At 44.2% G+C, this 27,649-nt stretch overlaps 1 protein-coding gene across 13 annotated transcripts in view; it reads left to right on the top strand.

Moving 5' to 3' along the window:
- Positions 1-18,765, top strand: part of KIF1B (kinesin family member 1B) — a 148,359-nt gene extending 129,594 nt beyond the window's left edge. For 7 of the 13 annotated variants that reach the window (XM_070046042.1, XM_030878866.3, XM_070046043.1 and 4 more), the window contains 11 exons: positions 4,346-4,460; positions 5,220-5,353; positions 6,805-6,866; positions 8,492-8,637; positions 8,824-9,063; positions 10,190-10,261; positions 11,278-11,399; positions 12,853-13,002; positions 13,357-13,549; positions 13,757-13,875; positions 14,437-18,765. In XM_070046042.1, coding sequence (XP_069902143.1) covers positions 4,346-4,460; positions 5,220-5,353; positions 6,805-6,866; positions 8,492-8,637; positions 8,824-9,063; positions 10,190-10,261; positions 11,278-11,399; positions 12,853-13,002; positions 13,357-13,549; positions 13,757-13,875; positions 14,437-14,479 — 1,396 coding nt within the window. In that variant the 3' untranslated portion in view covers positions 14,480-18,765. Of the gene's footprint in view, positions 1-1,182; positions 1,210-4,345; positions 4,461-5,219; positions 5,354-6,804; positions 6,867-8,491; positions 8,638-8,823; positions 9,064-10,189; positions 10,262-11,277; positions 11,400-12,852; positions 13,003-13,356; positions 13,550-13,756; positions 13,876-14,436 lie in introns of all 13 variants that reach the window. The other 6 variants (XM_060283243.2, XM_070046041.1, XM_060283248.2 and 3 more) reach the window with 1 other exon arrangement.
- The last annotated feature ends 8,884 nt before the right edge of the window (positions 18,766-27,649 follow it).

Here is a 27,649-nt window from a genome sequence, read left to right as displayed (position 1 = left end):
AAGAAGATACAGACTTTAAACACTTGTTTTAACTTAAAGTATATACATGTACATTAATTTGTCAAGCTCTTGCTATAGGGCCAAGGCCTTTTCTTTAATTGTAGGCTCATTTATTAGACTTCTGACTATCTTTCTTGCAAAGCCACACCCATAATTCATCACCTATTTTTTCAATTTGGTGGAACTAGAAACCTATGAATAAAATCTAAGTGCAAAATCCTTTAAACTTTTTATCATATATCATCAAAATTTTATTTCCCTCTTTCTTTTACATTGATCTCACCCAAACTTAACAGCTGTTTTTTAAACAATTCACCATTATCAAGTCTTTTTTAAATGTTCAATTTATTTTTCACACTAAGTTTCCACACTTAGTTTTGTTTCACACTAAGCAAAAATTCTTTTTGCCCTCATGTTTCAGTGATTTATCTAATATTTAATTAAATTAGATAATTATAATAGCAAATACAACCACATAAACAGGTTTGTAGTACTGACACTTGAGAAGCATGAAACTCGGCTCTTTGGAGCAAATTTTCTGGGCGATGAGCTACCTCTTTATTTTAGAATAATGTTCAATGAGAAATGGATGTCAGTCTATACATTGTAGGGGTGTGGAGAGCATAAGTTCATTTGGTAAGTGGCTAAATGGAGTTTGGTCAAGAGAGCTTTTGTTCTTTTTGCCTAAGGTTTAATGTTTAAAGTTGAACTTACAGAACTCCAGTTGGGTGTATTACATACGTAATTAGAGGGCTCTTGTGATATATTGATAGTGGAGCGCAGCTGACAAGGGCCATTACTCCTTTTCTCCCCAGCCCTGCGTTTCTGTTACCTACTGACTTGTTTTTCCCTTAACTCCACAGCAACTTCCTACCATTTCCAATAGTAAGTCATCTCCTAAAGGGATGTTAATAGAGGTGGTCTCCACTCTCCCTTCTGTGCCCAGCATTTCCTTAACTGAACGTCTCAGGAGAGGGACCCATGTCATTGGAAGCCCTTTATCAAATTGTGTCCCATGGAATTCTCTGTTAATTGTTTGTCCACTTGAATTCACTTTTGCTTATCAGCAAACTTGTGTTTTTATATATATATTTTTTTCTCTCTCCTCTCTCTCTCTCCCTCTCTTTTTTCCTTTTTTTTTCTTTTGCTGCACTAACAAAAGCTTTTTCTGTGTTTTTACAGGCTCTTTCTTGATAAGGATATTCCTAGGTATTTTCTGTTTGCTTTTTTTTGCACATAAAGATTCTAGTTTATCAGAATGCTTTATGTCTTATGTAGCTTTGACTGCTATTTTAATTTAATAGTTTTCCGCCATGTAAACTTGCGCCCACCTAAGATAGAGCAAGACCTTATTCTGCACCCTTGTGCCCTGGGTTTTTCTGATGCATGTATAGTTTCACATGTAGGCTCTTAAGTAATTTGTAGAGTTCTTAATTATTTTCTCATTCCATTTAGTAAACTTGCCCATTTTACTCTATGCCCCTTCAAGTTTTTCTCTTCCACATTACAAAGTAGAATGTTACTCCCCTCATTTCATAAGGAATCTCAGGCTTGCATAATTGTTCACTTTTTTCTTCGTTTTGTCCTGTGTAGTAGTAGAGACCGATTTAGTTATTTGAGTAGCTGAGTCTGTGAGAAATATTTTTTTTATTTTTAAACATTTCTCTTTCTCCTGTCAGGACTGCTTGTCTCATCTATTTATTTTCTGCTTTTGGAAAAGAAAAAGTTCCTGATTCAGTAGTAAAGGAAATTTTCCCCCATCTCTCCCTTCGTCTCATTTAGGGAAGAAAACTGAAGGAAGTGATACATGATAATTTAGCCTAAGTGTTTTTTTAAAGATGCACATACACCGCACACAACACATACGCACACACACATACAGACACACACATACATATACTCACACACTGCCGTTGTCCGGAACATCTTGAGAAATCCATTTGGGATTATATCCTGACCACCTTAGCGCCATACAGGACAGCATGTCTCAGGACTCGGCCCTGTTTCTAACTCCAGATTCTCTTGCTAGCTTGATTTCATTGACATTTCTCTTCAGTCTTGGTTGCATTTCTTATGACCACCTCTCAAGAGTTGCCACCCTTGGTGAGTATTTCAAAAGAATGTGCTGCAGTAACTCCCAGGCACCAAACAAAACAACAAAAAACCCCACCTTTTTCCCTCCATCCCAGTACAGGGAGATTTTAGCGATGTCAGAATTTTTCTGTTAGCCAAGTTTCTGCCAGTGAAGTTTCCTCTTTAGGTTAAGTGAAAACCAGAAAACAGAAATGTGAAGAGGCTTTCTCACACAAATTCAAAACATCTGCCTCAGTGGAAAGGGAATCTTGAACCCTGATTACTGGCAGCAGGAGATGCTTAGGTTCTGGCGTGGAGCTTGATGAGTGGCGGGTTCCAGGCGGCAGTGAAGTGCTTGTTGCTGTCAAGTGTCTCCAGGGCCCTCGCCCTGAGGAGGGGCCTCGCTTCACTCTGCACGGGGTGTCCAGACCTGCAGTGCGACAGGCAGGCCCCATTCCAGGCACCTCGGCAGACCCTGGGACACAATAGAAGAGCAGTCTCAGGGACAGGGCCCTCAAGTGGCTTCTGCCGAAGTAATGGATTTCACCACCCAATATTAGAATTTGTCTTAAACCAAATTACAATTTAGATGTGATCGAAACAGAGCTTTGTGGATGCATAAAGGGTTCTCTGCTGAGCCCAGTGAGCCCAGGAACTGGGGAAGGGCTTCTGTCATCCTTTGTTGTGGTTGCTGTTTGGGTCTCTTTGTTGCTTTGTCCATCTTTGTCCTGTTAGTTGTCTCTGTATTCCTTTGGTGTATTTATAGAGAATTTACTTGACCCATACACACTGCCTCAAAATCTAGATGTCTGAGAGAGTGTCACGTACAGCCGAAGGCCCTTGGACAACACGGGTTTGAACTGCGCGGGTCCGCTCGCGTGTGGATTGTTTTCAGCAGTAAGTACCACAATACTACGTGATCCGCAGTTGGCTGAATCGGTGGAGGCAAAACCTCGGGTACCGAGGGCCGACTGTAAGTTATACACAGATTTTTAACTGCATGGAGGGTCAGCCCCCTAACTTACCCTGTTGTTCAAGGGTCAACTGTACTTCAAGAAGACTTAGATCTAGAAGTAGCTACAAGATGAAATAATCAGGCTTCAGACACTGGCACTCAGAGGATGAGGTGTGGTTACGGAGTTCATTTAAGTATTGTTTTCTCTGTTTATTTCTGGAGAAAGAAGCATGGAGATGTGTTTAAAGAGAAGGTATGCCAGCTATTTGCCATGGGACACCTAGAAAAGATAGCTGCAGTGAGATTACCATTTGGGAAGGAGTGAGGAGGAACGTACGGGGCAGGGGAGAAGGTGTGCAGAACTCTAGATGAATTGGGTGGGGTGTATTACACGTGCAGAGAGCTAGTGGTGATGGGAAGCTCACTCTGAAGGGGTGGACGAAGTGTCTTCCCCAACAGTCCTAACGGGGGTCTGAGGGAGGGACACGGGGGGTCGAGTTGGGAGTTGATCTGTGACACTGCTGTTGAACTCAGGACAGTGCTTCAGGTGAGACTTGCTGAACTGGAAGGTTTAATGCCAAGTAGGGTCTATGGTGTTTTACTAGTAAGAGGGAAGAGAGATATTAAAGCAACTTTAAAAACCAGTTTATGGGTGTTTATTAAATAATCAAGCTTCTAGTTATTTGAATGTAAGATTCTTATGTGAATTTTTTGGAAAACTGATAAGTAGTAGTTGGCTAGCTCTGGTGTAAAAAATCATTCTCTTTTGCTGAAATGTCAGCTAAGAGTAACCTCTTATTCTTCTATTTAAAACAAGTCTCTCTATACTGTTTCTTTCATGAACCCTCCCAGATGTGTTTGTGACATTTCTGAGGCTCAGCAGAGTGAGATCGAGATACAAAGACTGCAGCTTCCAAATGACTGAATCTTTGCTTCCGTCCCTCATCACTGACTGACAGAGGAGCTTACTTAGTCTTTCTTTCCTGTTTTAGTTTCTGTTGATACTCATTTCTCCTTTTCATCTTAATCCCTTCAATTGATCTCAATTGATTTTTATGTTTATAGGCGGAGGAGAAGCAGGCTTGTCAAAAAACAAAAAGCATAGCTTAAGTGTTCCTTGACGATGGGTGGGGGGCAAGAGCATGGGCGCCTGCCTTTCCCTCCTCGAAGGCACAGGTTCTGCTCTGTCGTTAGACTTTGGTAAGTTGGAAATGCTGGTCGGTGTGGGATTCTGCAGCATTACTGACAATGGCAGTGGCTGGACTAAGGTGACTTCAGCTTCTTCTGCATGACTCCCTCTTGCCTTTTTGACTTTAGGACCTTCTATCGTTTCGAGGCCGTGTGGGATAGCTCCCTCCATAACTCCCTCCTTCTGAACCGAGTGACACCCTATGGGGAAAAGATCTACATGACCTTGTCGGCCTACCTGGAGGTGAGAAGACCCACAACTTGAGTTGCCGTGAACAGCCAGCCCTGAACAGTGGGAAAGTTACAACAGGAAATGGGGAGGAAAGATTTGACTGATTTTGTCTTCCTTTCCCCCTGCACATCGTGAAGTTATTTTATTATACTTTGCTAACTGTTTTGGTTATATTAACTTCTGTTCCTGGTCTCTAGTTAATCAGAAAGTCACATAACTTCTATTACAGCTTTAGCAGCCCAATTCCCATTCTTCAAAGAATGTATGATTTTAAGAATACCACCTCTTGTCTTCGTAGTTGTGGGCAGAGCCTAGTAGTGGTTAACAGCACAGACCCTGGAACTAGCCTATCTGAGTTCAAGTCCCTGTGCTGCCACTTACTGCCTTCATGTCCTTGGACAAGTGACTTCATCTCTCTGTGCCTCAATTTCCTTGTCTTTTAAACAGGGGTAATAATAATAGCATTTATCTCAGAAAGTTGTTGAGAGGTCACAGAAAAGGATTTAGAACAAACAGTGCTTGGCATATAACAAGTAATAAATATTAGCCGTTATTACAGAAAAAAAACTTTGAAAAACATAAATGCATCTGCAAGCAACACCACCTGACCTTGCACGTATTATCTTCTGATTTGCTGTTGAAATCATCAGTAGAGCTGAAATCCTCCACCCCCCACATCTGGGAGCAGCTTTCCCAATACAGTAGTGCCCAGACTGTGGTCACAGATGCTCTGTCTGTGTTTAATCGGAGCCCACTCCTGTTTGCTTTCAGCTGGATCATTGTATCCAGCCAGCTGTCATCACCAAGGATGTGTGCATGGTCTTCTATTCCCGGGATGCCAAGATCTCGCCGCCACGCTCACTGCGCAGCCTCTTTGGCAGCGGCTATTCAAAGTCACCAGACTCGTAAGTTTTTGAGACAAGTTTAGCTTCTAGTTGGTGTACCCTGTACAGAATCAGCAGTCTTCTAGCTGCTGTTTTCAGGGTTAGTTCACAACTTATAAACCAGAGTGCAGTGACTTGAATGTTTGCATTTAATAAAATATTGATAAACAGATGAGTTAATGAGGGAAGGAAGGAATGTTCCATTGTGAACACTTCTCAGAAAATTTTGTAGGGACTAAATGTTCTTTTTAAATGTCATTATTATTATTTCTAACAGCTTACCATACCATTGGGATTTTATCCTTTTTAAGATTTATTCATGTTTAAGATATATGAATGTACATGAAGAATAACACAGTGACTACCTGTGCATCACTACCCGGCTTAAAAATTAAGTATCACTACAACAGTAGAAGAGTCAGTCCCCTTCTTAACCACACCCCCCAGAAACTGATGTTTATCATTTCATTCTAGTCAGACCTTTCCCCCCTCATCTTTTCTTTCTTGTGGTAAGAAAAGGCAAAATTTTAATCTTCACATTTCTATTATAAACCTTCTAGTTTATCATTCAGTTTATTTTTTATATGTGACTCCTAATTTCTTTTTTTTTTTTTACATCTTTATTGGAGTATAATAGCTTTACAATGGTGTGTTAGTTTCTGCTTTACAACATAATGAATCAGTTATATATATACATATGTTCCCATATCTCTTCCCTCTTGCGCCTCCCTCCCTCCCAATCCCACCCCTCCAGGCGATCACAAAGCACTGAGCTGATCTCCCTGTGCTATGCGGCTGCTTCCCACTAGCTATCTACCTTACGTTTGGTAGCGTATATATGTCCATGCATCTCTCTCGCTTTGTCACAGCTTACCCTTCCCCCTCCCCATATCCTCAAGTCCATTCTCTAGTAGGTCTGTGTCTTTATTCCTGTCTTACCCCTAGGTTCTTCATGACATTTTTTTTTCTTAAATTCCATATATTTGTGTTAGCGTACGGTATTTGTCTCTCTCTTTCTGACTTACTTCACTCTGTATGACAGACTCTAGGTCTATCCACCTCATTACAAATAGCTCAATTTCGTTTCTTTTTATGGCTGAGTAATATTCCATTGTATATATGTGCCACATCTTCTTTATCCATTCATCCGATGATGGACACTTAGGTTGTTTCCATCTCCTGGCTATTGTAAATAGAGCTGCAGTGAACATTGTGGTACATGACTCTTTTTGAATTATGGTTTTCTCAGGGTATATGCCCAGTAGTGGGATTGCTGGGTCTGTCATTCAGTTTTATTCTTAAGCTCAGAACAGGAAAAGAACAGTGACTGATAAGAAATGTCTGTAATTATATTTGAGGGTGGATTGCAGACCCAGTGGAGGAGACAGTGTTTTAAGCAGAGAGAATTGAGATTTTCTTGGTTTTGTGCTATATGAAATTAAGCAGTTGTTTATTTGTTTTAATTCAAATAGAAATCGAGTCACTGGAATTTATGAACTCAGTTTATGCAAGATGGCAGACACAGGTAGTCCAGGTAAGCGCTATGGATCAGGAAAGTGATAGTTACCTTTGCATTTGACTGGAGTACATTATATCAAAAATCTACCCCACCCCTGTAGGATAGATATACATTTTTGAGAAGCCAGTTATATTTTACAAGCCACTTTGGTGGTGGTGGTGGTGGGAGTTTCCTTTTTCTGAGTTGCAGCACTGTTTGGTTTATGACATGCAATACAGTTATAAAAGCTGTATGGGACAAAATGTTGCTGGGCTGTGGAATACTATAACACATTCAAGCGTGTTAGAGTGAATTTGGCTTGGAAAACTTCAGAACCATTTCCCTCTCAACCTTAACCCCAAAGATAACTTGACAGTATAACTTTACAGGTGCTGTCAACCTAGAATTTGAACTTCCTATGCTCTAGAAAGACAAATTATCAAGTTGAACTTGTTCTGTGTCCTTTTTTTTTTTTTTTTTTGCGGTATGCGGGCCTCTCACTGTTGTGGCCTCTCCCGTTGTGGAGCACAGGCTCCGGACACGCAGGCTCAGCGGCCATGGCTCATAGGCCCAGCCGCTCCGCGGCATGTGGGATCTTCCTGGAGCGGGGCACGAACCCGTGTCCCCTGCATCGGCAGGCGGACTCTCAACCACTGCGCCACCAGGGAAGCCCTGTGTCCTTTTTAATGTCTCCTTGAACTGCTGTTGTTCCTCCAGTTTGGTGGCCTTCAACAGCACTCTATGTTTCCATGTTTGTAAACTGGAACGTGGACACAAGTCAGGGTTTTTAAAAACATTTAATGTAAATTTGAGTCGGTTTAGAGAACATATGTGGAAAAGAGGCCAAGGCCCACAGGTAAGATTGAGATAAAAAAAGACAACTTTGAGTATGAATCCAAGTCCCAATAGCAGCTAATTATAGTGTCTAGATAGTTCCTTCAGAAATTTTTTAATTAACGTAAATTCATGTCTCTTGTATGTGAAACCAGCATAATATTTTTTAAAATTATTGGGAAATAATGGAGGCTAAACCAGTCTGTCATCTACCATCTTAACTGAGCTACCAAATGTGAGGTAGCTCACATCTTTCCCACTTTTTTCCCATGAATGTATTTTTATATATTTAGAACAATAGCGTACAGGCTATTTAATCTCTGTATTTTCACTTAACATAATAACTAGCATTGGGGCTTCCCTGGTGGCACAGTGGTTGAGAGCCCGCCTGCTGATGCAGGGGACACGGGTTCGTGCCCCGGTCCGGGAGGATCCCACATGCCGCGGAGCGGCTGGGCCCATGAGCCATGGCCGCTGAGCCTGCGCGTCTGGAGCCTGTGCTCCGCAACGGGAGAGGCCACAGCAGTGAGAGGCCCATGTACCGCAAAAAAACCCACAACAACAACAACAACAAAAAAAACTAGCATTTTCTCAAGAGGCATTACTAGCTTCATAATTATTAAAGAATATAAAACTCAGTTTTTAAAAGAAGTTTAGAGAGTTGCTTTGGGGCAAAAGGGATAAATTTTTATTAATAATCAAAATCCCATGTATCTTGAGACTAAACTGTCTCAGTGTGCCATATAATGTGAATTATTAAGTCATTTTGAGCTAAAATTGGAATTGGATGTTTTTCTGGAAAAACGAGTTGTTTCCTCTTATCTCAGGCATGCAGAGGAGGAGAAGGAAAATCTTGGATACATCAGTGGCATATGTGCGGGGAGAAGAGAACTTAGCAGGCTGGCGGCCTCGTGGAGACAGCCTCATCCTTGAGCACCAGTGGGACTTGGAGAAGCTGGAGCTCCTGCACGAGGTACGCTGGGGCACGGGGTGCACAGGTGAACTCTCGGGCAAGATTCCCGCAGCATCAGTCTTACACTCACCTCCTGTCTGTGATCCTGGCTTTGCAGTTTTCGATCATGATGGAGGCATAATATTTTGCTTATTAAGATCTTGATGAGCTTTGTGTTTGCTGAGGCTGTAGTGTTGATCTTCTTAGGTGGAGAAAACCCGCCACTTCCTGCTGCTCCGTGAGAGACTTGGTGACAGCATCCCCACATCCCTGAGCGACTCGTTGTCCCCCAGCCTCAGCAGTGGGACCCTCAGCACCTCCACCAGCATCTCCTCTCAGATCTCAACCACCACCTTTGAAAGTGCCATCACACCCAGTGAGAGCAGTGGCTACGACTCCACAGACGTTGAAAGCCTGGTGGATCGAGAGAAAGAGCTGGCTACCAAGGTGCGGCCCCCTGCCTCTGCTGAGCGTTTTCCCCCGTGAGGCTCTGTGAGCTGGTGTTTCTGTTTTTTTCACTTGCATTTTCATCTTTCTTTGAGGGCCTCTGTTCAAGGCCTGTGCTCACACTGTGAATATAGAAGTAAATGAGACTTAACTTCTACCCTTAATAAGTTGACAGGCGAGGGGGTGACAAGCTTACAATAGAGGTTTGGTTGAGAATGCTGTGGGAGCCGGAGGAGAGGCCTGCCCAGGAGGGTACTCGTGGACTGACCTTGGAAGGATGCGCAGGAGAGAGCCAGCGGCGTCCTGCATGATCAGTGTGAGGGAATCCGTGCAGGAGAGGGACAGGAGATGGAGTTGGAGAGATAGGGCAGGGCCAGATCACGAAGAGCCTATGTGCTGGACTAAAGCGTCCAGAATATCCCGGGAGTGACTTGGAAATGTTTCAAACAGGTATTTGTTTTAGGAAGATTTCTCTGGCAGCAGTAAAGAGGATGGACTTGTGGTGAAGAGACAGGCTAGAGGCAGAAAGAATTCTTTATTTCAGTAATCCAGATGAGAAACGGTAAAGTTTTTAACTATGGCGGGGGTGGGTGGGATGAAGAGGAATCACGGGAGAGACGTTTGGAAGGTAGAATCCGCATTCCTTGTTGCCTGGATAACAGCAGGAGAGGGCAGAGAGGTTGTTGAGGGTGACCACCAGGCATGTGGGTCTGGGCAACTGGCTGACAATGGAATATAGAAATAAGAGGGATTTTGTGTTCTTTTCAATAATCGAATGGTCGTCTAGTTGATTTGGGAATGTATGTCCATCCAGAAACCTCCATGCCTTTTAGTACCAGGACAAATGGAGAATGAAAGGGATGCTGTCGCATTCTTAAGCGCTTTAAACTATGGTGTTTACGGTAATTCACTTTTGTAGTCATGAGAATGGCTTTTTATCCACTCATTTTATTGTCTTTGTTAGGCATGTACCAGGCTTCTCTTGCTATGTACTCAGTTAATTTCTAGAGCTATTTGAGCAGCACCTGAGCTCCACTGTGAGTCGTAGGCATGTTATTTCCCTTCCTGCTTTAATCCCGGGCTTTGTTTAACCATTGAAACTTACTCTTCCCTCTCTCTTCCCTAGTGCCTGCAACTTCTCACCCACACTTTCAACCGAGAATTCGGCCAGGTGCACGGCAGCATCAGTGGCTGCAAGGTGAGCAGCTCTCACTTCCTGTCCTCAGGCTTTGCTGCTTTTAGGTGGCTTGAGATGGGCAGAACATTACATGTGAGGATGTATGACATATCCGCTCTTTCGTTTATTTAATTTTTCAGTCAGAACACTGACTTCTGAAGATAAAAGTATTCTTCTGTGTCTCTTAGAGTAATTATGAGATGGGAAACATTTGGGCTTTTCCCTGAATCCCTTGGAGAAGAGTATTCTGCAGGGGGTGATATATTATTATATGGCAAGGCACAAGAAGTCCTGAGGTTCTTGGTGGCATGAAATTTTGTTGCCTTCAACAAAGAGTGAGGTGAACACTTTAAAGAATTTCTGCATCATTCACTCTGTTCTGGTCATCTTCACCTTTTTTGCTATTCCCTAGACACTCCAAGCTTTCCGCCTTGAGGTTGTGTACAGTGGCTGTGCATTTTCCCAGTATAACCTTCCGGATAGTCCCATGATTCACTTCTTTATTTCATTTTTCTGCTCAGATGTTGCCTCCTTGGAGCGGATTTCCTTAACCACCCTATGTAAGGCCAGCAGCTCTCTGAAACCTTTTAACCTGCTTCTCTGCTTTACTTTTTGCTGTAGCACTGATCCCTGCCTGACACTTCTTAAAGTGTTTGTTGATTGGTTTATTATCTGCCTTCTCCACTTAAAGTGTAAGCTCCAGGAGGGCAGGGCCTCTGCCATATTCTTAGAACAGTGCCTGTTGTTCTTAGTTCTCGGCACATATAGATAGGGTCATTTAGTTAATGCAGGAAGCTGTAGCAATATAAAATATAAACATATTTTATAAATATAAAAAGCTAGCCTTGCCTCTTTTATAAATGTCTTGATTCCTGTTCTGACACTTTGGCCATAAAATATTCGTAAGGATTGTTTTCTTGAATGACCTGAAACAGAAGAGGATTTATGAACATGAGGTCACTGGCTGTCAAAGCTTCTTACTGCAGAGGTGGTTTTGTTCATCTGAATCTCACTTGCTGTGTTCTGTTTTCTTCCAGTTGTCTGATATCTCTCCAGTCGGACGGGATCCCTCTGTGTCCAGTTTTAGCAGTGCTACCCTCACTCCCTCCTCCACCTGCCCCTCTTTGATAGATGCTAGGGGCAACTCTTTGGATCAGAAGTAAGTACCCAGATTTCACTGACAAAAGCTAATGTAAGAACCAAGGGAAATGCCAACCTTCCGCTAGCTCAGTGGTTCTCAACCGAGGGCAGCACCGTCCCCCTAGGCAGCCTTGGGAAACATGTGGGAGCCTTTTCTGGATGTCACAGTGACTGGGAAGATGCTGCTGACGTCTCTTAACGTCATACGTTTTACTAACTTTCTGCATCAAGTCACTGACTCCTCTTCTTCGTCCCCTTTTGCGTGATTTGTTCTTGTATTCACACCCCTGATTGTCTCCCCAGTCAGATCAGACACAGGAAGCCCCATCCTGGGAAAAATATTTTGAAACTACTTTGGAAAAAATATTTTAATGACACAAGAAAGCATATAGGTAAGAAGAATAGAGATGAAGTCCATGAATGATTCCACGAATTCATCGTTAGAATCACTGCTGTGCAGTGCGCCATCAGTCTCCTTTGCCCTGTCTCCATTCATTATGCTCACCTGTCACAACCCACCTGGTTATCATCCAGCTGTCTATCTTCCTGTATCAACACTGAGGCAGTGGGCTGGAGAAAATAACACAGCCAGGTAATTTAACTGAATTTGGGATGCCATCAACTCTAAGACATTATTTTTATATGCCATTAAAAGAAAAAGCAATGCCAACTAAAATGTGACATGCCATCAATTACAAGATGCATCCCAATTCGAGAAATGGTAAAGTTTGAGAAAAATGGGCTTTTTGGAATTGGTGAAATGCAATTAATTAGACTAAGCTGCTCTACAAAGATAACAATACAGAGCGTGGGGGATTATCTCTCTCACATCAGTTCAGAGCTGGTCCTGGTTGGTGGAGCAGCTCTGCTCCAGACAGCCGTTCAGGGGCCCAGGTTCTTCCCATGTGTTTGCTCGCTCTGCCAGCCCCTCAGGCAGTGGTCCTCAGACTTCAGTGGCATCAGCATCACCTGGGAGGCTTGTTAAAGCCCAGGTGGCTGAACCCCATTCAGAGTTTCTAATTCTGTATGTCTGAGTTGGAGCCTGAGAATTTGAATTTCCAGCAAGTTTTCAGATGAAGTTGATGCTGCTGATCAGGGACCTCACTTTGAGAACCACTGCCCTAGGTGGCGCCCTAGGTATGGCCTTGAGACTAAATAGAAACATATAGAGGAATGGCGTTCATATTCAGTACCCTTCTGTTGAGAGGGCGTCAGGGTAGGAAGAGAGACTGAGTGACTTGGTGGTCATCAGTGATGAGTTTCCTTTGTAACTGCCGGAGGATGACACCAGGTGAATTTGGGATTACGTTTCGGACGCCAGCTTTGTCTTCTTAGCCAAGCTCTCTGGAAGTGATGTTTGCAAGATCCCTGGTGTTCAGGGAGAGGCATTGTTCCTCCTGGTGAGACAGTTGTGTATTGACCTTACTGAAGCACCTGTTACCCCCTTTCTTCCTAACCTCTCTCTTTTCAAGGACCCCAGAAGCCAATTCCCAGGCCTCTAGTCCCTGCCCAGAATTTGAACAGTTTCAGATTGTCCCAACTGTGGAAACGCCCTACTTGGCCCGAGCAGGAAAAAATGAATTTCTCAATCTTGTTCCAGATATTGAAGAAATTAGACCAGGGTGAGTACTATATTGAACAAGGATGCCAGGTATTAAAAGACAAATTAGCAGGAATTTACTTTCAGCTCTTCTACATGACGTCTGCATTACAGTCTAATGCAAATGGAATCAGGGTGAAAGAGTGCTGGTTGGGTTTCCACTCCAGGTGTATCACCGCCACCCGGCACAGCATGTGGTGGTGGTGCTTTGTGCTCTTTCGCTGCATTTCTTCAGCAGATAAGATTCTAGACCAAGTAGATCATTTGCCTGTTTCGTTCAGCCTAGGGACTTGGCCTGGGTCTGTTTTGATGGCCCTTGCCTCATGATCACTTTATTTTTGTGAGAAACTAACCTCTCTTGTACTGTCCTTTTCAGCTCAGTGGTCTCTAAGAAAGGATATCTGCATTTCAAGGAGCCACTTTCCAGCAACTGGGCTAAACATTTTGTCGTGGTCCGTCGCCCCTATGTCTTCATCTATAACAGTGACAAAGACCCGGTGGAGCGTGGCATCATTAACTTGTCCACAGCGCAGGTGGAATACAGTGAGGACCAGCAGGCCATGGTGAAGGTCAGTCCTGCCCTCTCTTGCTTTTCATTGCCACGCAGAGCCTTCCCTGTTGAGTTCTGAACTCCGTCGTGTGGTGTGGAATCTCTCTTTTGTATTTGGTGTCTCTGAACCTTCAGTGTGAAGGGCCGTGTGCCCGCTGAATATGGCTGGTGGTCCCCATTGTCCAGTATCCATAGTAACTTTCTCATCTTCCTGTGTCTCTTTCAGACACCGAACACCTTTGCCGTATGCACAAAGCACCGTGGGGTCCTTTTGCAGGCTCTCAATGACAAAGACATGAACGACTGGTTATATGCCTTTAACCCACTCCTTGCTGGCACAATACGGTAAGAAGTTGTTCCCGTGTTTGCTTCCTCTCCTTGGTTTTTGGTTCCAGGGACGTCAACATAAACAGAAAAGGAAGTCTTGTTGCAAACAAGTTTAAAATAGAGGAAGGACAGGAGTGTAAGTGTGGTTGTAAGGTGGCGATGAGCCCTCAGCTTCTCATAAGGTGGCATCTGGTGTCCCGAATGGCTAAAGAGACTCTGGTCACATTTGTACCCAGTTAATCTCCTGCTTTGACTTTTTATTCTTAAGGGGTCTACAGCTGGGGTCTGTGGGACCGAGTAAAGGGAAGATTGTGAGAACCTTAACGGTCTCCCAATATTCGGCCATATGATCCAGCCTCAGATCCTGTGAGGGGCTTGTGTCCCAGGGTCCCCAGAGTGAGGAGGACCACTGGCCGGCCTCTTTGTTCAGGGGCTTAGAGACCCGGGCCTGCGGTGCAGGATGGGAGGACATGCAAGGAGGGGAGCACAGAGGAGGAATACCTGCGAGGGCAAGAGCCCCAGATCCAGTTTTCCAGTCCTGCCGTCTGTCTGATCCTCTGATCCCTTTTCTGCCCACAGGTCAAAACTCTCCCGCAGATGCCCAAGCCAACCGAAGTACTAGGTGACTGCCGAGCGCCCTCACTCGCCTTCCGAGAGATAAAGAAAGTGTTACCTCTCATTCCTCTTTGTGATTCTTGATGGTTATTCTTGTGTGTGATCCTGTGGCTTAAGTGCTCGTCCCTTCTCGTCCAGCACTTTTTCTGTCGCTCCTGGCCCCCGTCCCCATTGCTCTGTACTCTTTTCTTTTTTCCTGTGCTGAGAATCTTGTTAGAAGCATGTGGCCTAACAAAAGGGGGGGAAAAACGAACAAAAAAACAAAAATCCAGAGGGGATCCAGTGAATCTCCCAATTATTTTTTGGTGAATTTTGGCTTCCTTTTGTGTGATAGGTCCCCATATGACCACCTCTGATGTCTGTACTTCTGTCTTTGGATATCTCTGTCTGTTGTTCAGGACAACATAATACTTTTTTCTTTTCATTGTGATATAATTTTAATTTTTCTTGGGTGGCTTAGAGACTAAAGGAAGAGACATCTGGTCTTTTTTAGAACCTGAGAGGAAAAAACTTAACCTTTTCCCCTTCTGTCTCTTTTTGCCATGACTAATCCTTACATTTTCCATTCAGGGAAAGGGTTGTAGTGAGCTTAAAAATGGGACAGGTATATTCTCTGAAATTAGGGCTTATTTAGAACATAGTTATGTAATTTTCATTTAGTGGAAGAGACTTTTCAGCAGGTTTGGGACAGTGGCTGCTGTTGACCTTATAAGAAGGAAAGAGCCAAGGCTATCGCTGATGGATTTCAAAGGACCGTGGGACTTGGGCCTGACAGTGGGGGTCAGTGGGATGCTTGTAGTTCCTCACAGCAGGGCCCCTGTGAGCTGTTTGTCTCCACTGGGAGGGAGCCTCTTCTCTCAGAGTCTCAGTTCTGTTCTTGGAGTTAGTAATGACAGTGGTACAGTTTGGAATTAGTGCCATGATGTCATATACAAATATCCCACAAGGAGGGAGTGTTTCACTATCTGGTGATGAACTTGATGGTCTTTGTCATCATTATGATTATGATAATGCCAGGTAGTGACCTTGTGATTGTTGTAGCTCCCTTTGATCAAAGAAATCGAACTCTTAAGTGTAAACTTGGATGTCTCCCTCTGAATCCAGAGGTCATTTTCAGTGATCCTTGTCAAATTGAAAACACTTTCAATGATGCTTGTCTCCCTATGCTCATAGATAAGTGAACATGGCAGGCTTTGCTTTCTGGACCCCAGAATTATAACGGACTTCCTGCCACCACTAAGAGCAAAAGGACACCTGGGGGCAGAGAAGAGGGTCCACCTGAACCCTGGCCGGGCAGAGAAGAGGGTCCACCTGAACCCTGGCCCCAGGCCTGGTCATTTGTCTCCTCCTTGGTTATCTCCGTCGTGCGTGGAAGTACTGCCAGAGGAGGAAGGAGGAGCTCACTGCCGGTAGCCTCCTTCTGTGACAGAACAGGATCGCCTGCTTCCAGAGGCCATTGTGGAAGATGCTCTTTCTCTTTCAGCTGCAGTAAGTGTCACAGGAATGACATGGGAGAGAAGGCCTCCAGTTACTTCAGTTGCTTTGCCAGTTGACGTGGGGCTGTTCTGTACCATCCTTTACTGCCCTCGCTCACACCTCTGACCATCCATCCTTCAGGTGTTCAGGAAGGTATCTGCTTGCTGCCACTTGGTGGAGATCCTCCGCCGGGGGTCCTCCGCCTCGAGGGTGCTGACTCTCAGGTAGCAAAGGGGAAGGGCCCGTGCGCTCAGCAGGATGGGTGCTGGGCAGGCTCGCCAGCACCCAGACCCTTGCCTCTGCCTTCCTGGAGGGGCTCATCTCCTGGCTTCGTTCATCATAATTGCTTTGCAAAGAGGGGAAAAGGGAGTCACGGAGAGCTTAACAAAAGAAAGACTAGAAATCAAAGGCTATGACCTTACCTGAAAAATGATCAAGAAAAATTCTATGGTAGATTTTTTAACTTTCTTCCTCTCCTTAAAACGTAGGTCACTAACTCTAATGTTACTTGTTTTCTAAATGGTGCTTCAGACTTTAAAGTAGTTAGAGGTTTCTTGTCTAATGGACACAATGTGCCCTTCCAGTGTCCACTCAAATCCAGGGTCTGCCCGTGCTTAGAGACAGCTTCCTGGGCTGAAATTAAATCTAGTTTCAGGGAAACGAAGATGAGATTTGAAGGTTACTTTTCGAATTAAATCATGGCTGCTGCTGCTGTTACAGAGTCTGATAGGAGGACCCGTGTCTGTGGCAAAAGGAGGCCGGGGGGAGCCGAGGGAGATAGAATCAAGTGATACAGTAAGATGTTTTTTATCCTAACTTAAACAAAACTGGCTTGGAAAGTCTTTGCTTTGGAATGTCAGACACTAGAAGAGGCCGAGGTGAGAAGGCCTTGTGAGGCAGTGGGGGCCTTGGCTGCGGCTCCCCGGTACACAGCCCCCACTGGTGCCCCTTTCTCTAGGGGTCTGTTTTCAGATTGGAGTTGGAGCAGTTTCAGGATTGATGTTCCCTTTCCAGGCAGGTCCATCCCCACTTTGAAGCTCTGAGAGAGAATTTATGGCAGGAATTATTTATGAGGCTTTCATGGAAGCCATAGTGTCAGGAAAGTTGAAAGAACTCAGACCTTTAAGGAAACCACCTTTTAAGGGTTGGTTTGTTTGCTTTTTTTTTTTTTTTTTCTTGAAGCACACCTTTAAACGAGGAAATAATAATTAAGCAAGAAAGAACACTTATACAAATTTAGGGGAAATGAGCGCTAGAGTAGCCATCTCCTCCCCTCCCTCCCCCATCCTCCTTTCTCCCGCCAGAGCAAAAGACGGCCTCACAGCTTCCACCAGACCAGTGCTCACAGCCTCCTGTCTCCGCGCCTGCCTGGGGGTCACTGAGCTCTCAGGCCGGGCTCTGCGGGGTCCGCCAGCCCACGCACACAGCCACGAGCGCAGGGAAGGGCTGCTTTTGGCAGCTGGGTGAGCACTTGGATTCCAGTACGTTTTGGTAATGTGAGGGAAGTCGAGGGAAATGATTTTTCCCAACTACGACTACTCAAATTGTGGGTGAGATTTTTCAGCTCTTGTAAGATGAAGGAATCAATGAAGCCATTGTGGAAGATCTTTTGGTACCTAAAGTAAAATGACTTCTCCTGGCACATATATCAAAGCAAAGACTTTGTTGTCTGCTGCTTGTTGTCTAATTTACAGGGATATTTAATTTTGTAAGGTATTTGTATATTTATACAGCTATAATTAATTGCACATTGAACTGGAAAAGCAAGGATGACCTAGCGTGTAGCACCTGCTGGTACTTGGCATTCCCTCGTCTGGGTTCCACTAGGGTTCTCCTGGACAGTATCAGGGCTTGTTCATTTCTTGTTTGACTTGGGTCCTTCATTTTACCTTTTGGTTCCCTTTTTAAAATGTGATTGTTAACCTGCTCTTTAAAAAGAAAGAGACTAATTTTGCTGCTGCTCTCAGAAGGTTTGCTGAATGTATTTAAATAGGACTCTAACTCGTGTGCACTGCAGCTGTCCACTGTGGCCAGTGATGATTCACCCAAGTGTGTGGCCAGACCATGACTGTGTAGCAGGAATGTATTGATTTGTGCTTCCTTAGTAAATGGAGATATCAGCTGAGAGATGATCTGCTGCTGTTGTGTTCCAAAAGGCCATTTATGAAACCTGTGTTCGAGCCCCATAAAATCTTAGGAAAGCCTCTAGTCATTTAAAGGAAGAAGTTAGGGTTGATACAAATTTCACATTAAAAATTCAGCCAAAACGGCTTGTGCTCAGACGGAATGTCCGAGTTGAGGTTGGTCTCTTGCCAAACCCTGGCCGTCGTGTGTTGTTTTCATGTCTTCAAGTTAATTTTTTTCATGCTGCGTATTCTGGCATCAGTTCACCCGAGGAATCCATCAGCCTTCTTGTGAGTCGTCTTAGACTTTGTGGCTCTGAAGTACTTGTCTGGTGAGACTTCAAGTCCCTTGTCACCATCCTCATGCACAAAACCCATGAAGCATAAGTGGCCTTTTTGAACCAAGACTTTGCAAACTGATCTCTCCCCAGGGAAGGAGTTGAGCACACTTAGCAACAATGTACATTATTAATTTCAGATTCTCATTTTCATGTTTTATTATGTAAATATTATCTGATGTTCGGAGCCTGAGTATACAGAATGTAAATATAGTTCTTGTATTTGTACTAATTCTGGTTCTTTTGCTGTATAGCCTTAGATGTGCAATGCAGACATTATCTAACTGTGTATGGTAACCTTGCATCACGGAACTATTAGTGAACGAGGTAAAAATAATAAAGGTACAACCAGTGCATCAGAAGGCTCTTGATGTGCGTTTATTCCTACACCCTTTGAAAGGTATTTACACAAATATTTTTCTTGATTTGCAAAGACATTACTCTTCTGGGACAGATGTCACCATGCTATGACCTACATGTTCCTTTCTGATAATGCAAAGCAGCAGTTATTCTATAACTAATGTGATGCTGTTTCTTAGAAAGTACTTTCCTCCCGGTTAGGGAAGTGGCTATTTTAGATGGAAGATTCGCCTTTTTTTTCTCCTAAAGCCTCTGTTTATATACCTACCAATGATTCTGTAGTGTTGTTGTAGGGTGGGTGATGGAGGGTTGAAATTTTCACTGTGTCAATTTAACAAGTTCCTGTTGTGAGCAGAGAATGAGAAGGGACCACTGTCCTGGGTATTTGGGGGAGAAATGGAAGCAGGGAAGGGAAGCGGCATTCGGGCAAAAAGCAGCAGTTCGTCCAGGGCATGTCTGAGGGCCCACCTGTCCCCGGCAAGCGCTGGGTTCTGATGATTCAGCAGCGAACAGAGCAGGCCCTATACCCGGGGCCCTCCCATTCCAATGAGGGAAGACACTCGTTATACAAATTTAAAATGTTACAGAGCAAAGAAAAGCTGAATAAAAGATTAGAAGGGATGGGAAGAAAGCGTCTTTTTAGATTGTGTGGTCAGGGAAGGCCTCTTTTGGGAGATGACATTTGAGTAGACTCCTGAATGAAAGAACGGGTAAGCCATGCAAATCCCTGGGCAAAGAGGTCTCCACGCGGAGTAAGTAGGTACCTGAGGCAGCGGTGTCCTCAGAAGATTCCAAAATAGCAAGGAACCAAGGGCGGATTTTGAGAAGATAAGTCCCATGATCTTACTAGTGTTTTAAAAGACCATTCAGATGGCTGGGTGGAGAGCAGCCTGTGTGTGTAGAGATGGGGGACCCGTGGAGGAAAGGGGGCCAAACGGGAAGTTGTTGCCGCAGCGTCCCGGGGGGAGGATGGAGGCTCGGACTAGCAGCAGTAGATTCGGGGAGGAAGGGCCAGATTCAGGACACATTTTATTGTTAGAACTCAGAGTCCGCCGAGGGACCGCATGTCGAGAAAGGAGGATGGTAACTCCCGGGACGTGTGTCTGAGCAAACAGGACGGCCTTGTGGTTCCCTAGGGTGAAGGAGGCTGGAGGTTCTAGAAGAGCTGAGGGTGGTTCTGAATAGAGGACTAGGTTGTGGCCGTGTTCACCTGCATGTGTGGTCCATGAGGCAGTCGCATTCAGGGGGAGAGGTGGGGGCTGGAGACACATTTGGAAACTGACCCATGAAGGTGACAATAAAGGCAAGAGGTGGGGAGATCGGGGAGCGAATAGCTGTGAGAACCAAGGGCTCTGCGGCCTGGAGCAGTAGGAAGAGAGGACGACAGCAGAGGGACCAGGAGAAGTGGCTGTGAGGAGAGTGTGGTATTTGGCAGTGAAGTGAAGGAAGTGTTTGAAGATGGAGGAAGTGATAGCCGCGTCAAGAGCAGCTGACGGGTTAAAATAAGAACTGAGCAGTGACCGCAGGTTTTGGCAACAGGTCTAGGAAGCTTGAGGGAGCCAGTGAATGCCATCACTTTCTCCCGGTTTCAGAGCCAACTAATAAACAAAAGAATAAGGCAGATAGGAGATCGAAATATCACCTTCGTTACTGTTAAAGCTGTGATTAGAGAATGTGGCTTCTGTCTGTGGGTAAATGAATTCCGTGATACCGAGCCTCAGAACTAGAGGGCCGGGAGCAGTGCATCTTGAACCTTAATGTGCGTAAGATTCCCCCGTGGGTCATACTGAGTGCACATTCTGGCTGAGGAGGCCTCGGGTGGAGCCTGAGACCCTGCATTTCTCGTAAGCTTCCACGTGAACCAAGAGGTTCCCTGATGGCAGCCGAGGTCCCCAGAGAGAGGGAAGAAGTGGTCAGGCTGGCCATGCCAGGGGCTCCCCCCAAACTCAGGCAGTTTTGTTTCTCTCCTGGCCCTCTGTGAGGAGCTGGCGGAAGCAGGAATGTTCCAGTAACAGAGCTCACTTCACATGGGAGGAGACATCAGGAGTGCCTCTGCTCTGACGAGGCCGTCGGCGAGTAGAGCATCTTCACGAGTGGTGCGGAAGAAAGCGTACCCAGAGTAGGTGCCCGGGAACGTGGGAGAAGAGGCTGAGTGAGTAATACGGGGTGGGGGGGGCAAAGGGTCAGGGAGAGGTTTCTATTTTAAAGGAAGGCGATAGCCCAGCATGTGTGTCTGCTGATGGGGATGAATGCACTAGAAGGGAAAACCTGACGGTGGGACGAGACCAGAACAGAGAGTTTGCTGGCGTGATCCCCTGGAGGTGGCCGGCGGGCTTGGAGGGGCATGAGAGGGGAGTTCAGCCCTGGGTCCTGGGGGAGCAGTGCTGTTTATCTGCGGTACCAGGAGGCGACACCAAGTTGTAGGCAGCACCCAGGCGGAGAGCTAAGTGACAGGAGCCTTCGCGGGTCCTCCTGGTCATTGGTTTTTCCCTGAGACTCATTGGTCAACTCTAGGCCATGTCTTCCTGAACTGCACTGGACTTTTTGTTTGAACTGCATTAGTTCTTATAAAGCAGGTTGTCCCTTACATCTGGGCCTCATCCAGGGTCACGTCGTTGCTATGACTCTTGCAAAGCTGACAGTATAGAACATCAGGAGGTCCCGTGTAACAGTACATGTTTATTTAATGCATTACTTTTATATCTGATTTTTCTTGTCCAGTGGACAAGACTCCGCACTTCCACTGCAGGAGACGCAGATTCAATCACTGGTCGGGGAACTAAGATCGCGCATGTCGCGTGGCGTGGCCAAAAAAAAAGAGAAAAACTTCTGGTCTCTGCACAGTCTTAAATTTTTAGCTTTTCTGAGCACATCACACGCGTACACTCTGGCTTTAGAACATATGATCTCTGGGTTTTTTCAAAATCGCTCTTCCTACCCACTCGGCAAACAAGCCATTTGAGTTCAGTTGCAGGAATTATACAGCAAGTGAGTGTCAGAGCTGGGATTTTCAAATCTATCCCAACTAGTATGTTACTTACACACCCTCTTATGTAAGTCAAACAAAGGATTCAGCCTTGGGAGGTTTGCAGAGAAGGGTTGTTTTGTAGAATTCCTGCCCAGGCTTTGATTTGGGATTTGGGGAATTAGAGCAAGGCAAAAAATTGTGAAGATGAATAGTAATGTGAGTTGACTTAAGCATTAAAAGCCAAGAATTTGAGGGTTTTCTAAAAACTAAAGGTCAGCATGAAACTCTGGCCCCAGCCAGCCCTGGCTTTACTCCATTCATCTCTGGGGAGAGTTGCCTTTGTCCCAGCCCTGCTCTCCTTAAGCCAGTTTGCTGTAGCTTTCCAGCCATGCTGGGAAGCAGTATATTTTGCTGGTTGTTAGCACTTTAACAAAGAAATGAGAAGGCCATGGTTGTTAGCACTTTAACCAAGAAATGAGAAGGCCGTGTAGCATGCACCATTAGTAATAGAAGAAAGAATTATTGGCTGTTTGATTAGATATTTAAACATGTTTGCCTAAAATGATGCTTTGCAGTGGTAACTTGGGTGTGTCCAGATGTTTAGTCACATTGACTCAGCATAATTTCTCCTTTGCCAAATCTCAGACTAGAGCAATCAATTTGTTCCTGCAGCAAACTCTGATGGTAGGTTTTCCTTGTAACCAAGCCTAACAGAAAAAGGAAGTAGTTGCAGAAAAGTTGAAAGTTATGAGAGGTACAAAGTCTATCTTGAAGAAAGCAATTGTGTAAAGTTCTACCTGTAAAGTTATTACAAGTGCTGTTTGGTCTCCCAAACTAGTGATTGAAAGTTCATTTCAATTTACCTTTCCACTTAAAGCCAACTAAATGTCTCTAACATACAGATATACCCAGTTTCTCTGTGAAAATATGTCTCTGTGAGTTTGCATAATTATGGCCTGCTAATCTGATGAGGAAAGAGTGCTGGGCTCGGCCCTAGTCGACTTGGGTTAAAGTTCAGTTCTGCCACTAATTAGCTGAGAAAGTCAACTTCCCTGAGCTGAGTTTCTTGTTTCAAATTAGATAATATTAATAATGGTATCTTAAATCATACAGTACTTGAAATTCCCAAGGAACTTTCATAGGCATTAGCTTATTTTGATACGGGGAGGGAAGCAGGACACACAGGAGGTGGTGCCCTGCAGATAGTTAGCCCCTGGAGGATGGCAGGCGTCTGGGGAGGCGCTGCTCTGTTTGCCCTCTTTGAAGCTACTCTGCATTTTCTGATTCTGAGTCTCTCTCATTTGCTACAAGGCTGAACTACGAAATCCAGTCTCTGAAAGAGAATGAAGATCTCTGGAATGATAAATGCATGATGAAATATAAGACACTTTATATTTTTTCTCTTAAAAAAATTTAAGATTGTTTGAACTAGTAATTATAACATATATTATTGGGCTTACAATATACAGATAAAAAAATACATGACAGTAATAGCAAAAAGGGACAGCAAGAAAATGGAGCTATATTGTAGTAAAGTTTCTATATTTACCAGAAATGTTCAATATTAAGCTGAAGTACATTGTAATACATTAAAGATGCATATTGTAATCCCTAGACAACCACTAAGAAAATAACTCAAGATTTAGTTAAAAAATCAACCTAGAGGGGAAAAAATCAACCTAGGGATTAAGGTAGTACACACACATAGAAATTAACACAACAGAGCAGTAAAAAGAGAACAAAGGAACAAGGAAGACATGAGACATAGAAAACATAGCAAAATGGCACCCATATATCCAACCATATCGACAGTACACATTACACGTGAAATAGACTGAACACCCCAATCAAAGTGCCACTACCATTGGCAAAGAAAACAAAAGGCATTCAGATTGGAAAGGAAGAAGTAAAATTGTGTTTACTCACAGATGACATGATTGCAGGTAACAAAGTCTCCAAACAGAAGATCAACATACATATATTAGGTGTTTCTGTATACCAATAATGGACAATCTGAAAATGAAATTAGGAAGGTTCTATCCACAGTAAGACAAAAGTTGCTTTGGAATACATCTAATGAAAGAAGTGCAAAGCCTATACACTCAGACTACAAAACGTTGCTGAAGCGAAGATCTAAATCAGTGGAGATGGCAGTTCTCCCCAAAATCTATAGATTCAGCACCCTCCCTGTAAAACCCTAGGGGCATTTTGTGTAGAAATTAACAAACGGACTCTAAAATGGATATGGAAATGGCAAAGGACCTAGAATTAAGAATTGTTAAGGTCATAAAAAATAAGAAAAGACAATAAATTTTCCTAGATCAGAGGAAACTAAAGAGACATGATGACATAATGTTCTGGATGGAAGCAGAACAGGAGAAGTACATTAGTGGAAAAGTGGTACTTGTAATAATAAGTCTGGAGTTTAGTTAATAGCGTTAAACTAAACTCTTGGTTATGACGAATATACCATGGTAGTGTCAAGCTGCTAACAATAGGGGAAACTAGGTGAGGGCTATATAAGGGAACTTTCTGAACTGAGCAACTTTTCTATAAATATAAGTCTATTCTAATATTTATTTTAAGTGGACAAGCAAAAGATCTGAATGGAGGTCTCACCAAAGAAGATATGTGAGTAGCTAGTAAGCACTTGAAAATGTGTTCAACCTTGTTAGGGAAATGCAAATTAAAACCACGATGAGATACTACTTCACACCCACTAGGATGGCTGTAATCACAAAGATAGTATCAAGCGTTGGCGAGGATGTGGAGAAACTAGAACCCTTGTACACTGCTTGTGGGAAAGGGTATAGCCACTTCAAAAATAGATTAGCAGTTCTTAACAAGTTAAACATACACTTAGCATATAACCCAGCAATTTCACTCCCAAGTGTCTACCCAAGAGAAATGAAAACATATGCCCACACAATGATTTGTGCATAAATGTTCAAAACAATTAATTATATTTTAATGCCCAACCTAGAACAATCCAAATAGCCAACAGATAAAAGGATAAACAAAATTATGCACAATGAAATATGACTCAGCAATAGAAAGGAATGTACTACTCATAAATACAATGATATGGATAAGCCTCAAAAACATTATGCTAAGTGAAAGAAGCCAGACACAAAAATTACATATTATTCCATTTATTTCTAGGAATAAGCAAAACTGTGCAGACATTAAATAGATCGCAGGTTTCTAGGGCTGGGGTGGGAGCAGAGATTGACTACAAACAGGCACTTTCGGCGTGTTGGAAACTTTTGGGGTGATGCAAGTATTCTAAAAAGGATTGTGGGACTTCCCTGGTGGCGCAGTGGTTGAGAGTCCGCCTGCCGATGCAGGGGACGCGGGTTCGCGTCCCGGTCCGGGAGGATCCCACATGCCGCGGAGCAGCTGGGCCCGTGAGCCGTGGCTGCTGGGCCTGCGCGTCCGGAGCCTGTGCTCCGCGGCGGGAGAGGCCACAGCGGTGAGAGGCCCGCGTACCGCAAAAAAAAAAAAAAAAAAAGATTGTGGTGATGGTTACACAGCAGTATAAATTAACTAAAAATCATCCAACTGTACACTTTTATAATGTATGAAATCGTTGGCATATAAATTATACTTCATTAAATCTTTTTTCTTTAAGTACAATACTATGAAGAAATAATACCATTTAAAACTAGCATACCAACATAATTTATCATTCAAGCCAGAACAATTTTGAGAGTGAAAAGGATTGCTATTAAAACTATGCAAGAAGACAGGTGTGAACAAGGACTGTCCCAGACCAACTGGCTTGAATGGTGCCCCTTTCACAAAACTGTCATTGGACAGCAACAGTTAGTGGCCATCTGTTATATGCAGAGCATCGGAAGGTGATAGAAATACACTTAGGAAGGAGATAGACATGGTCCCTGTCCTTTCGGATTGATGGCACAGTGAGGGAGATAGAAACGAAGGCAGCGACAAGCCCACTACTGTGGGCACATCGCGGGAGGTGTCCAAGTCATCCTGGGAAAAGAGAGGAAACTGTGAGCCAGGACTGCAAGGCAGTGGGAGGTAACAAGGACAACAGCAGGCAAAACAGTGACCCAGGCCCTGTTGTGGAACCAGAAAGTAATTCAGTGTCTGTAACATAGCCTAAGGGAAGAGGACAGAGGTGAGTCCTTGTCTCACACTGTTGTGTATTGTGAAAAAAGGGACTGTGGTGCTTGCATTTGAAAGTAAAATGTATCATCTGGGCTGGAGATCTAGCAGAGAAAGGGCTGTTTCACCACTCTGGTCAAGTTGGTCACATCGGTCAGCCCTGTGGACCAAGCTCAGACTGAGCGCATGTTCCCAGACTGTTTTGGGATCCTCTGGGGAGAAAAAAGCACTCTTAATAGGATGTGCTGGTGCCCTAAAGGGGTGTAGAACAGAGGTCATGACTATGGGGAAGAGGAGAAGACGCCTGGGATGATGTGTTTGGATCAGGAAGATAGATACTGTGAAATGCATGCACGTGTTGTCAAGTGGGAATTTTTCCAACAGCAAACAATTCAAGTAACGGACCATTTTTGCACCAGCTGAGCTTGATCTATGGGAACTACTCAGGAGCATGGCAAGAAGCTGCAAATGTGTTCTTCTACCTCTCTCTCCCCAGAAGCTTTCACAAGGAAGCTGGGAGAAATTTTTTGTCAGTCCTGTTTTCCACTATGGTTTATGTCTCTCCTTTCTGAGTCCCTTTCATAAAAAAAGGTAGAAACTAATGTATGAGTACTAAGTACTAGACACAAGTCCCACTGGCTTCATTTAACCCTAGAGCTACCCTGTGAGATCTTTGTCATTCCTGTTTCACACATGAGGAAACTCTGAGATTCGATAACTTGCCCCAATTGCACAGTTAGAAAGAAATGGAACTGGAGCCCGCTAAGGCCAGCGTTGACACCAAAACCCATTGCTTTTCCCTCTCCAGCAAGCAGCTTCCAAGAAAAACACTCCAGATCATTTGAGAAGCCATCTGATGTGACTTCTGGGACAATGTACTATCCGGCCAGTGAGGCTGTCTCCCAATCCCAGGTTTTATTGAGAGGGACTTGGAGAGCATCCAGTCCATCCCACAAGGTAGTCTAGTGTCTGTCACTATGTGACTCAGCAGGTCACGGCTCTCTGAGCCCCAATTTCCTCGTCCCTAAAATATGAGTTGGGCTAGATCAGTGGCTCTCAAACCTGGTTGATGTCAGGACCCCTTTACACGCTTAAAAATTATTGAGGACCCAGCTTTTGTTTATGTGAGTTATGTCTATGATTATTTACCATTTTAAAAGTTAAAACAGAAACTTTGGAATAACAGTTTCCCAAAACAAAGGAAATGCAGCGAGATGAGTGGAATTGTTTGACAATTTTGTAAATCTCTCTAATGTCCTACAGCTTAAGACAGCTGGATTCTCTTATCTGCTACATTTGATCTGTTCCGTATCACATGGGATGTAGTCTCTGGAAAACTCCACTGTACTCTTGTGAGAGAAGGAGAATGAAGAAGGCAAATAATGTCTTACTGGTACCATGGAAATAGCTTTGTCTCCACTTCCCCTGCAGGGGCTTCCAGAGGTCCTGACCACCCCCCTTTTTTTAAAAAAAAAAAAAAAATTATTTATTTTTGGCTGCGTTGGGTCTTCGTTGTTGTGTGCGGGTTTTCTCTAGTTGCGGTGAGGGTGGGTTATTCTTCGTTGCAGTGCACAGGCTTCTCACTGCGGTGGCTTCTGTTGTTGCGGAGCACAGGCTCTAGGTGCGCGGGCTCCGTAGTTGTGGCACACGGGTTTAGTTGCTCTGCATCATGTGGGATCTTCCAGGACCAGGGCTCGAACCCGTGTCCCCTGCATTGGCAGGTGGATTCTTAACCACTGCGCCACCAGGGAAGCCCCCTGACCACCCTTTGAGAATTGTTT

The sequence above is a fragment of the Globicephala melas genome, chromosome 1 (assembly GCF_963455315.2).
Source record: "Globicephala melas chromosome 1, mGloMel1.2, whole genome shotgun sequence".
NCBI classification, from domain to species: domain Eukaryota; kingdom Metazoa; phylum Chordata; class Mammalia; order Artiodactyla; family Delphinidae; genus Globicephala; species Globicephala melas.
This window is presented reverse-complemented; position numbering and strand designations above follow the sequence as displayed.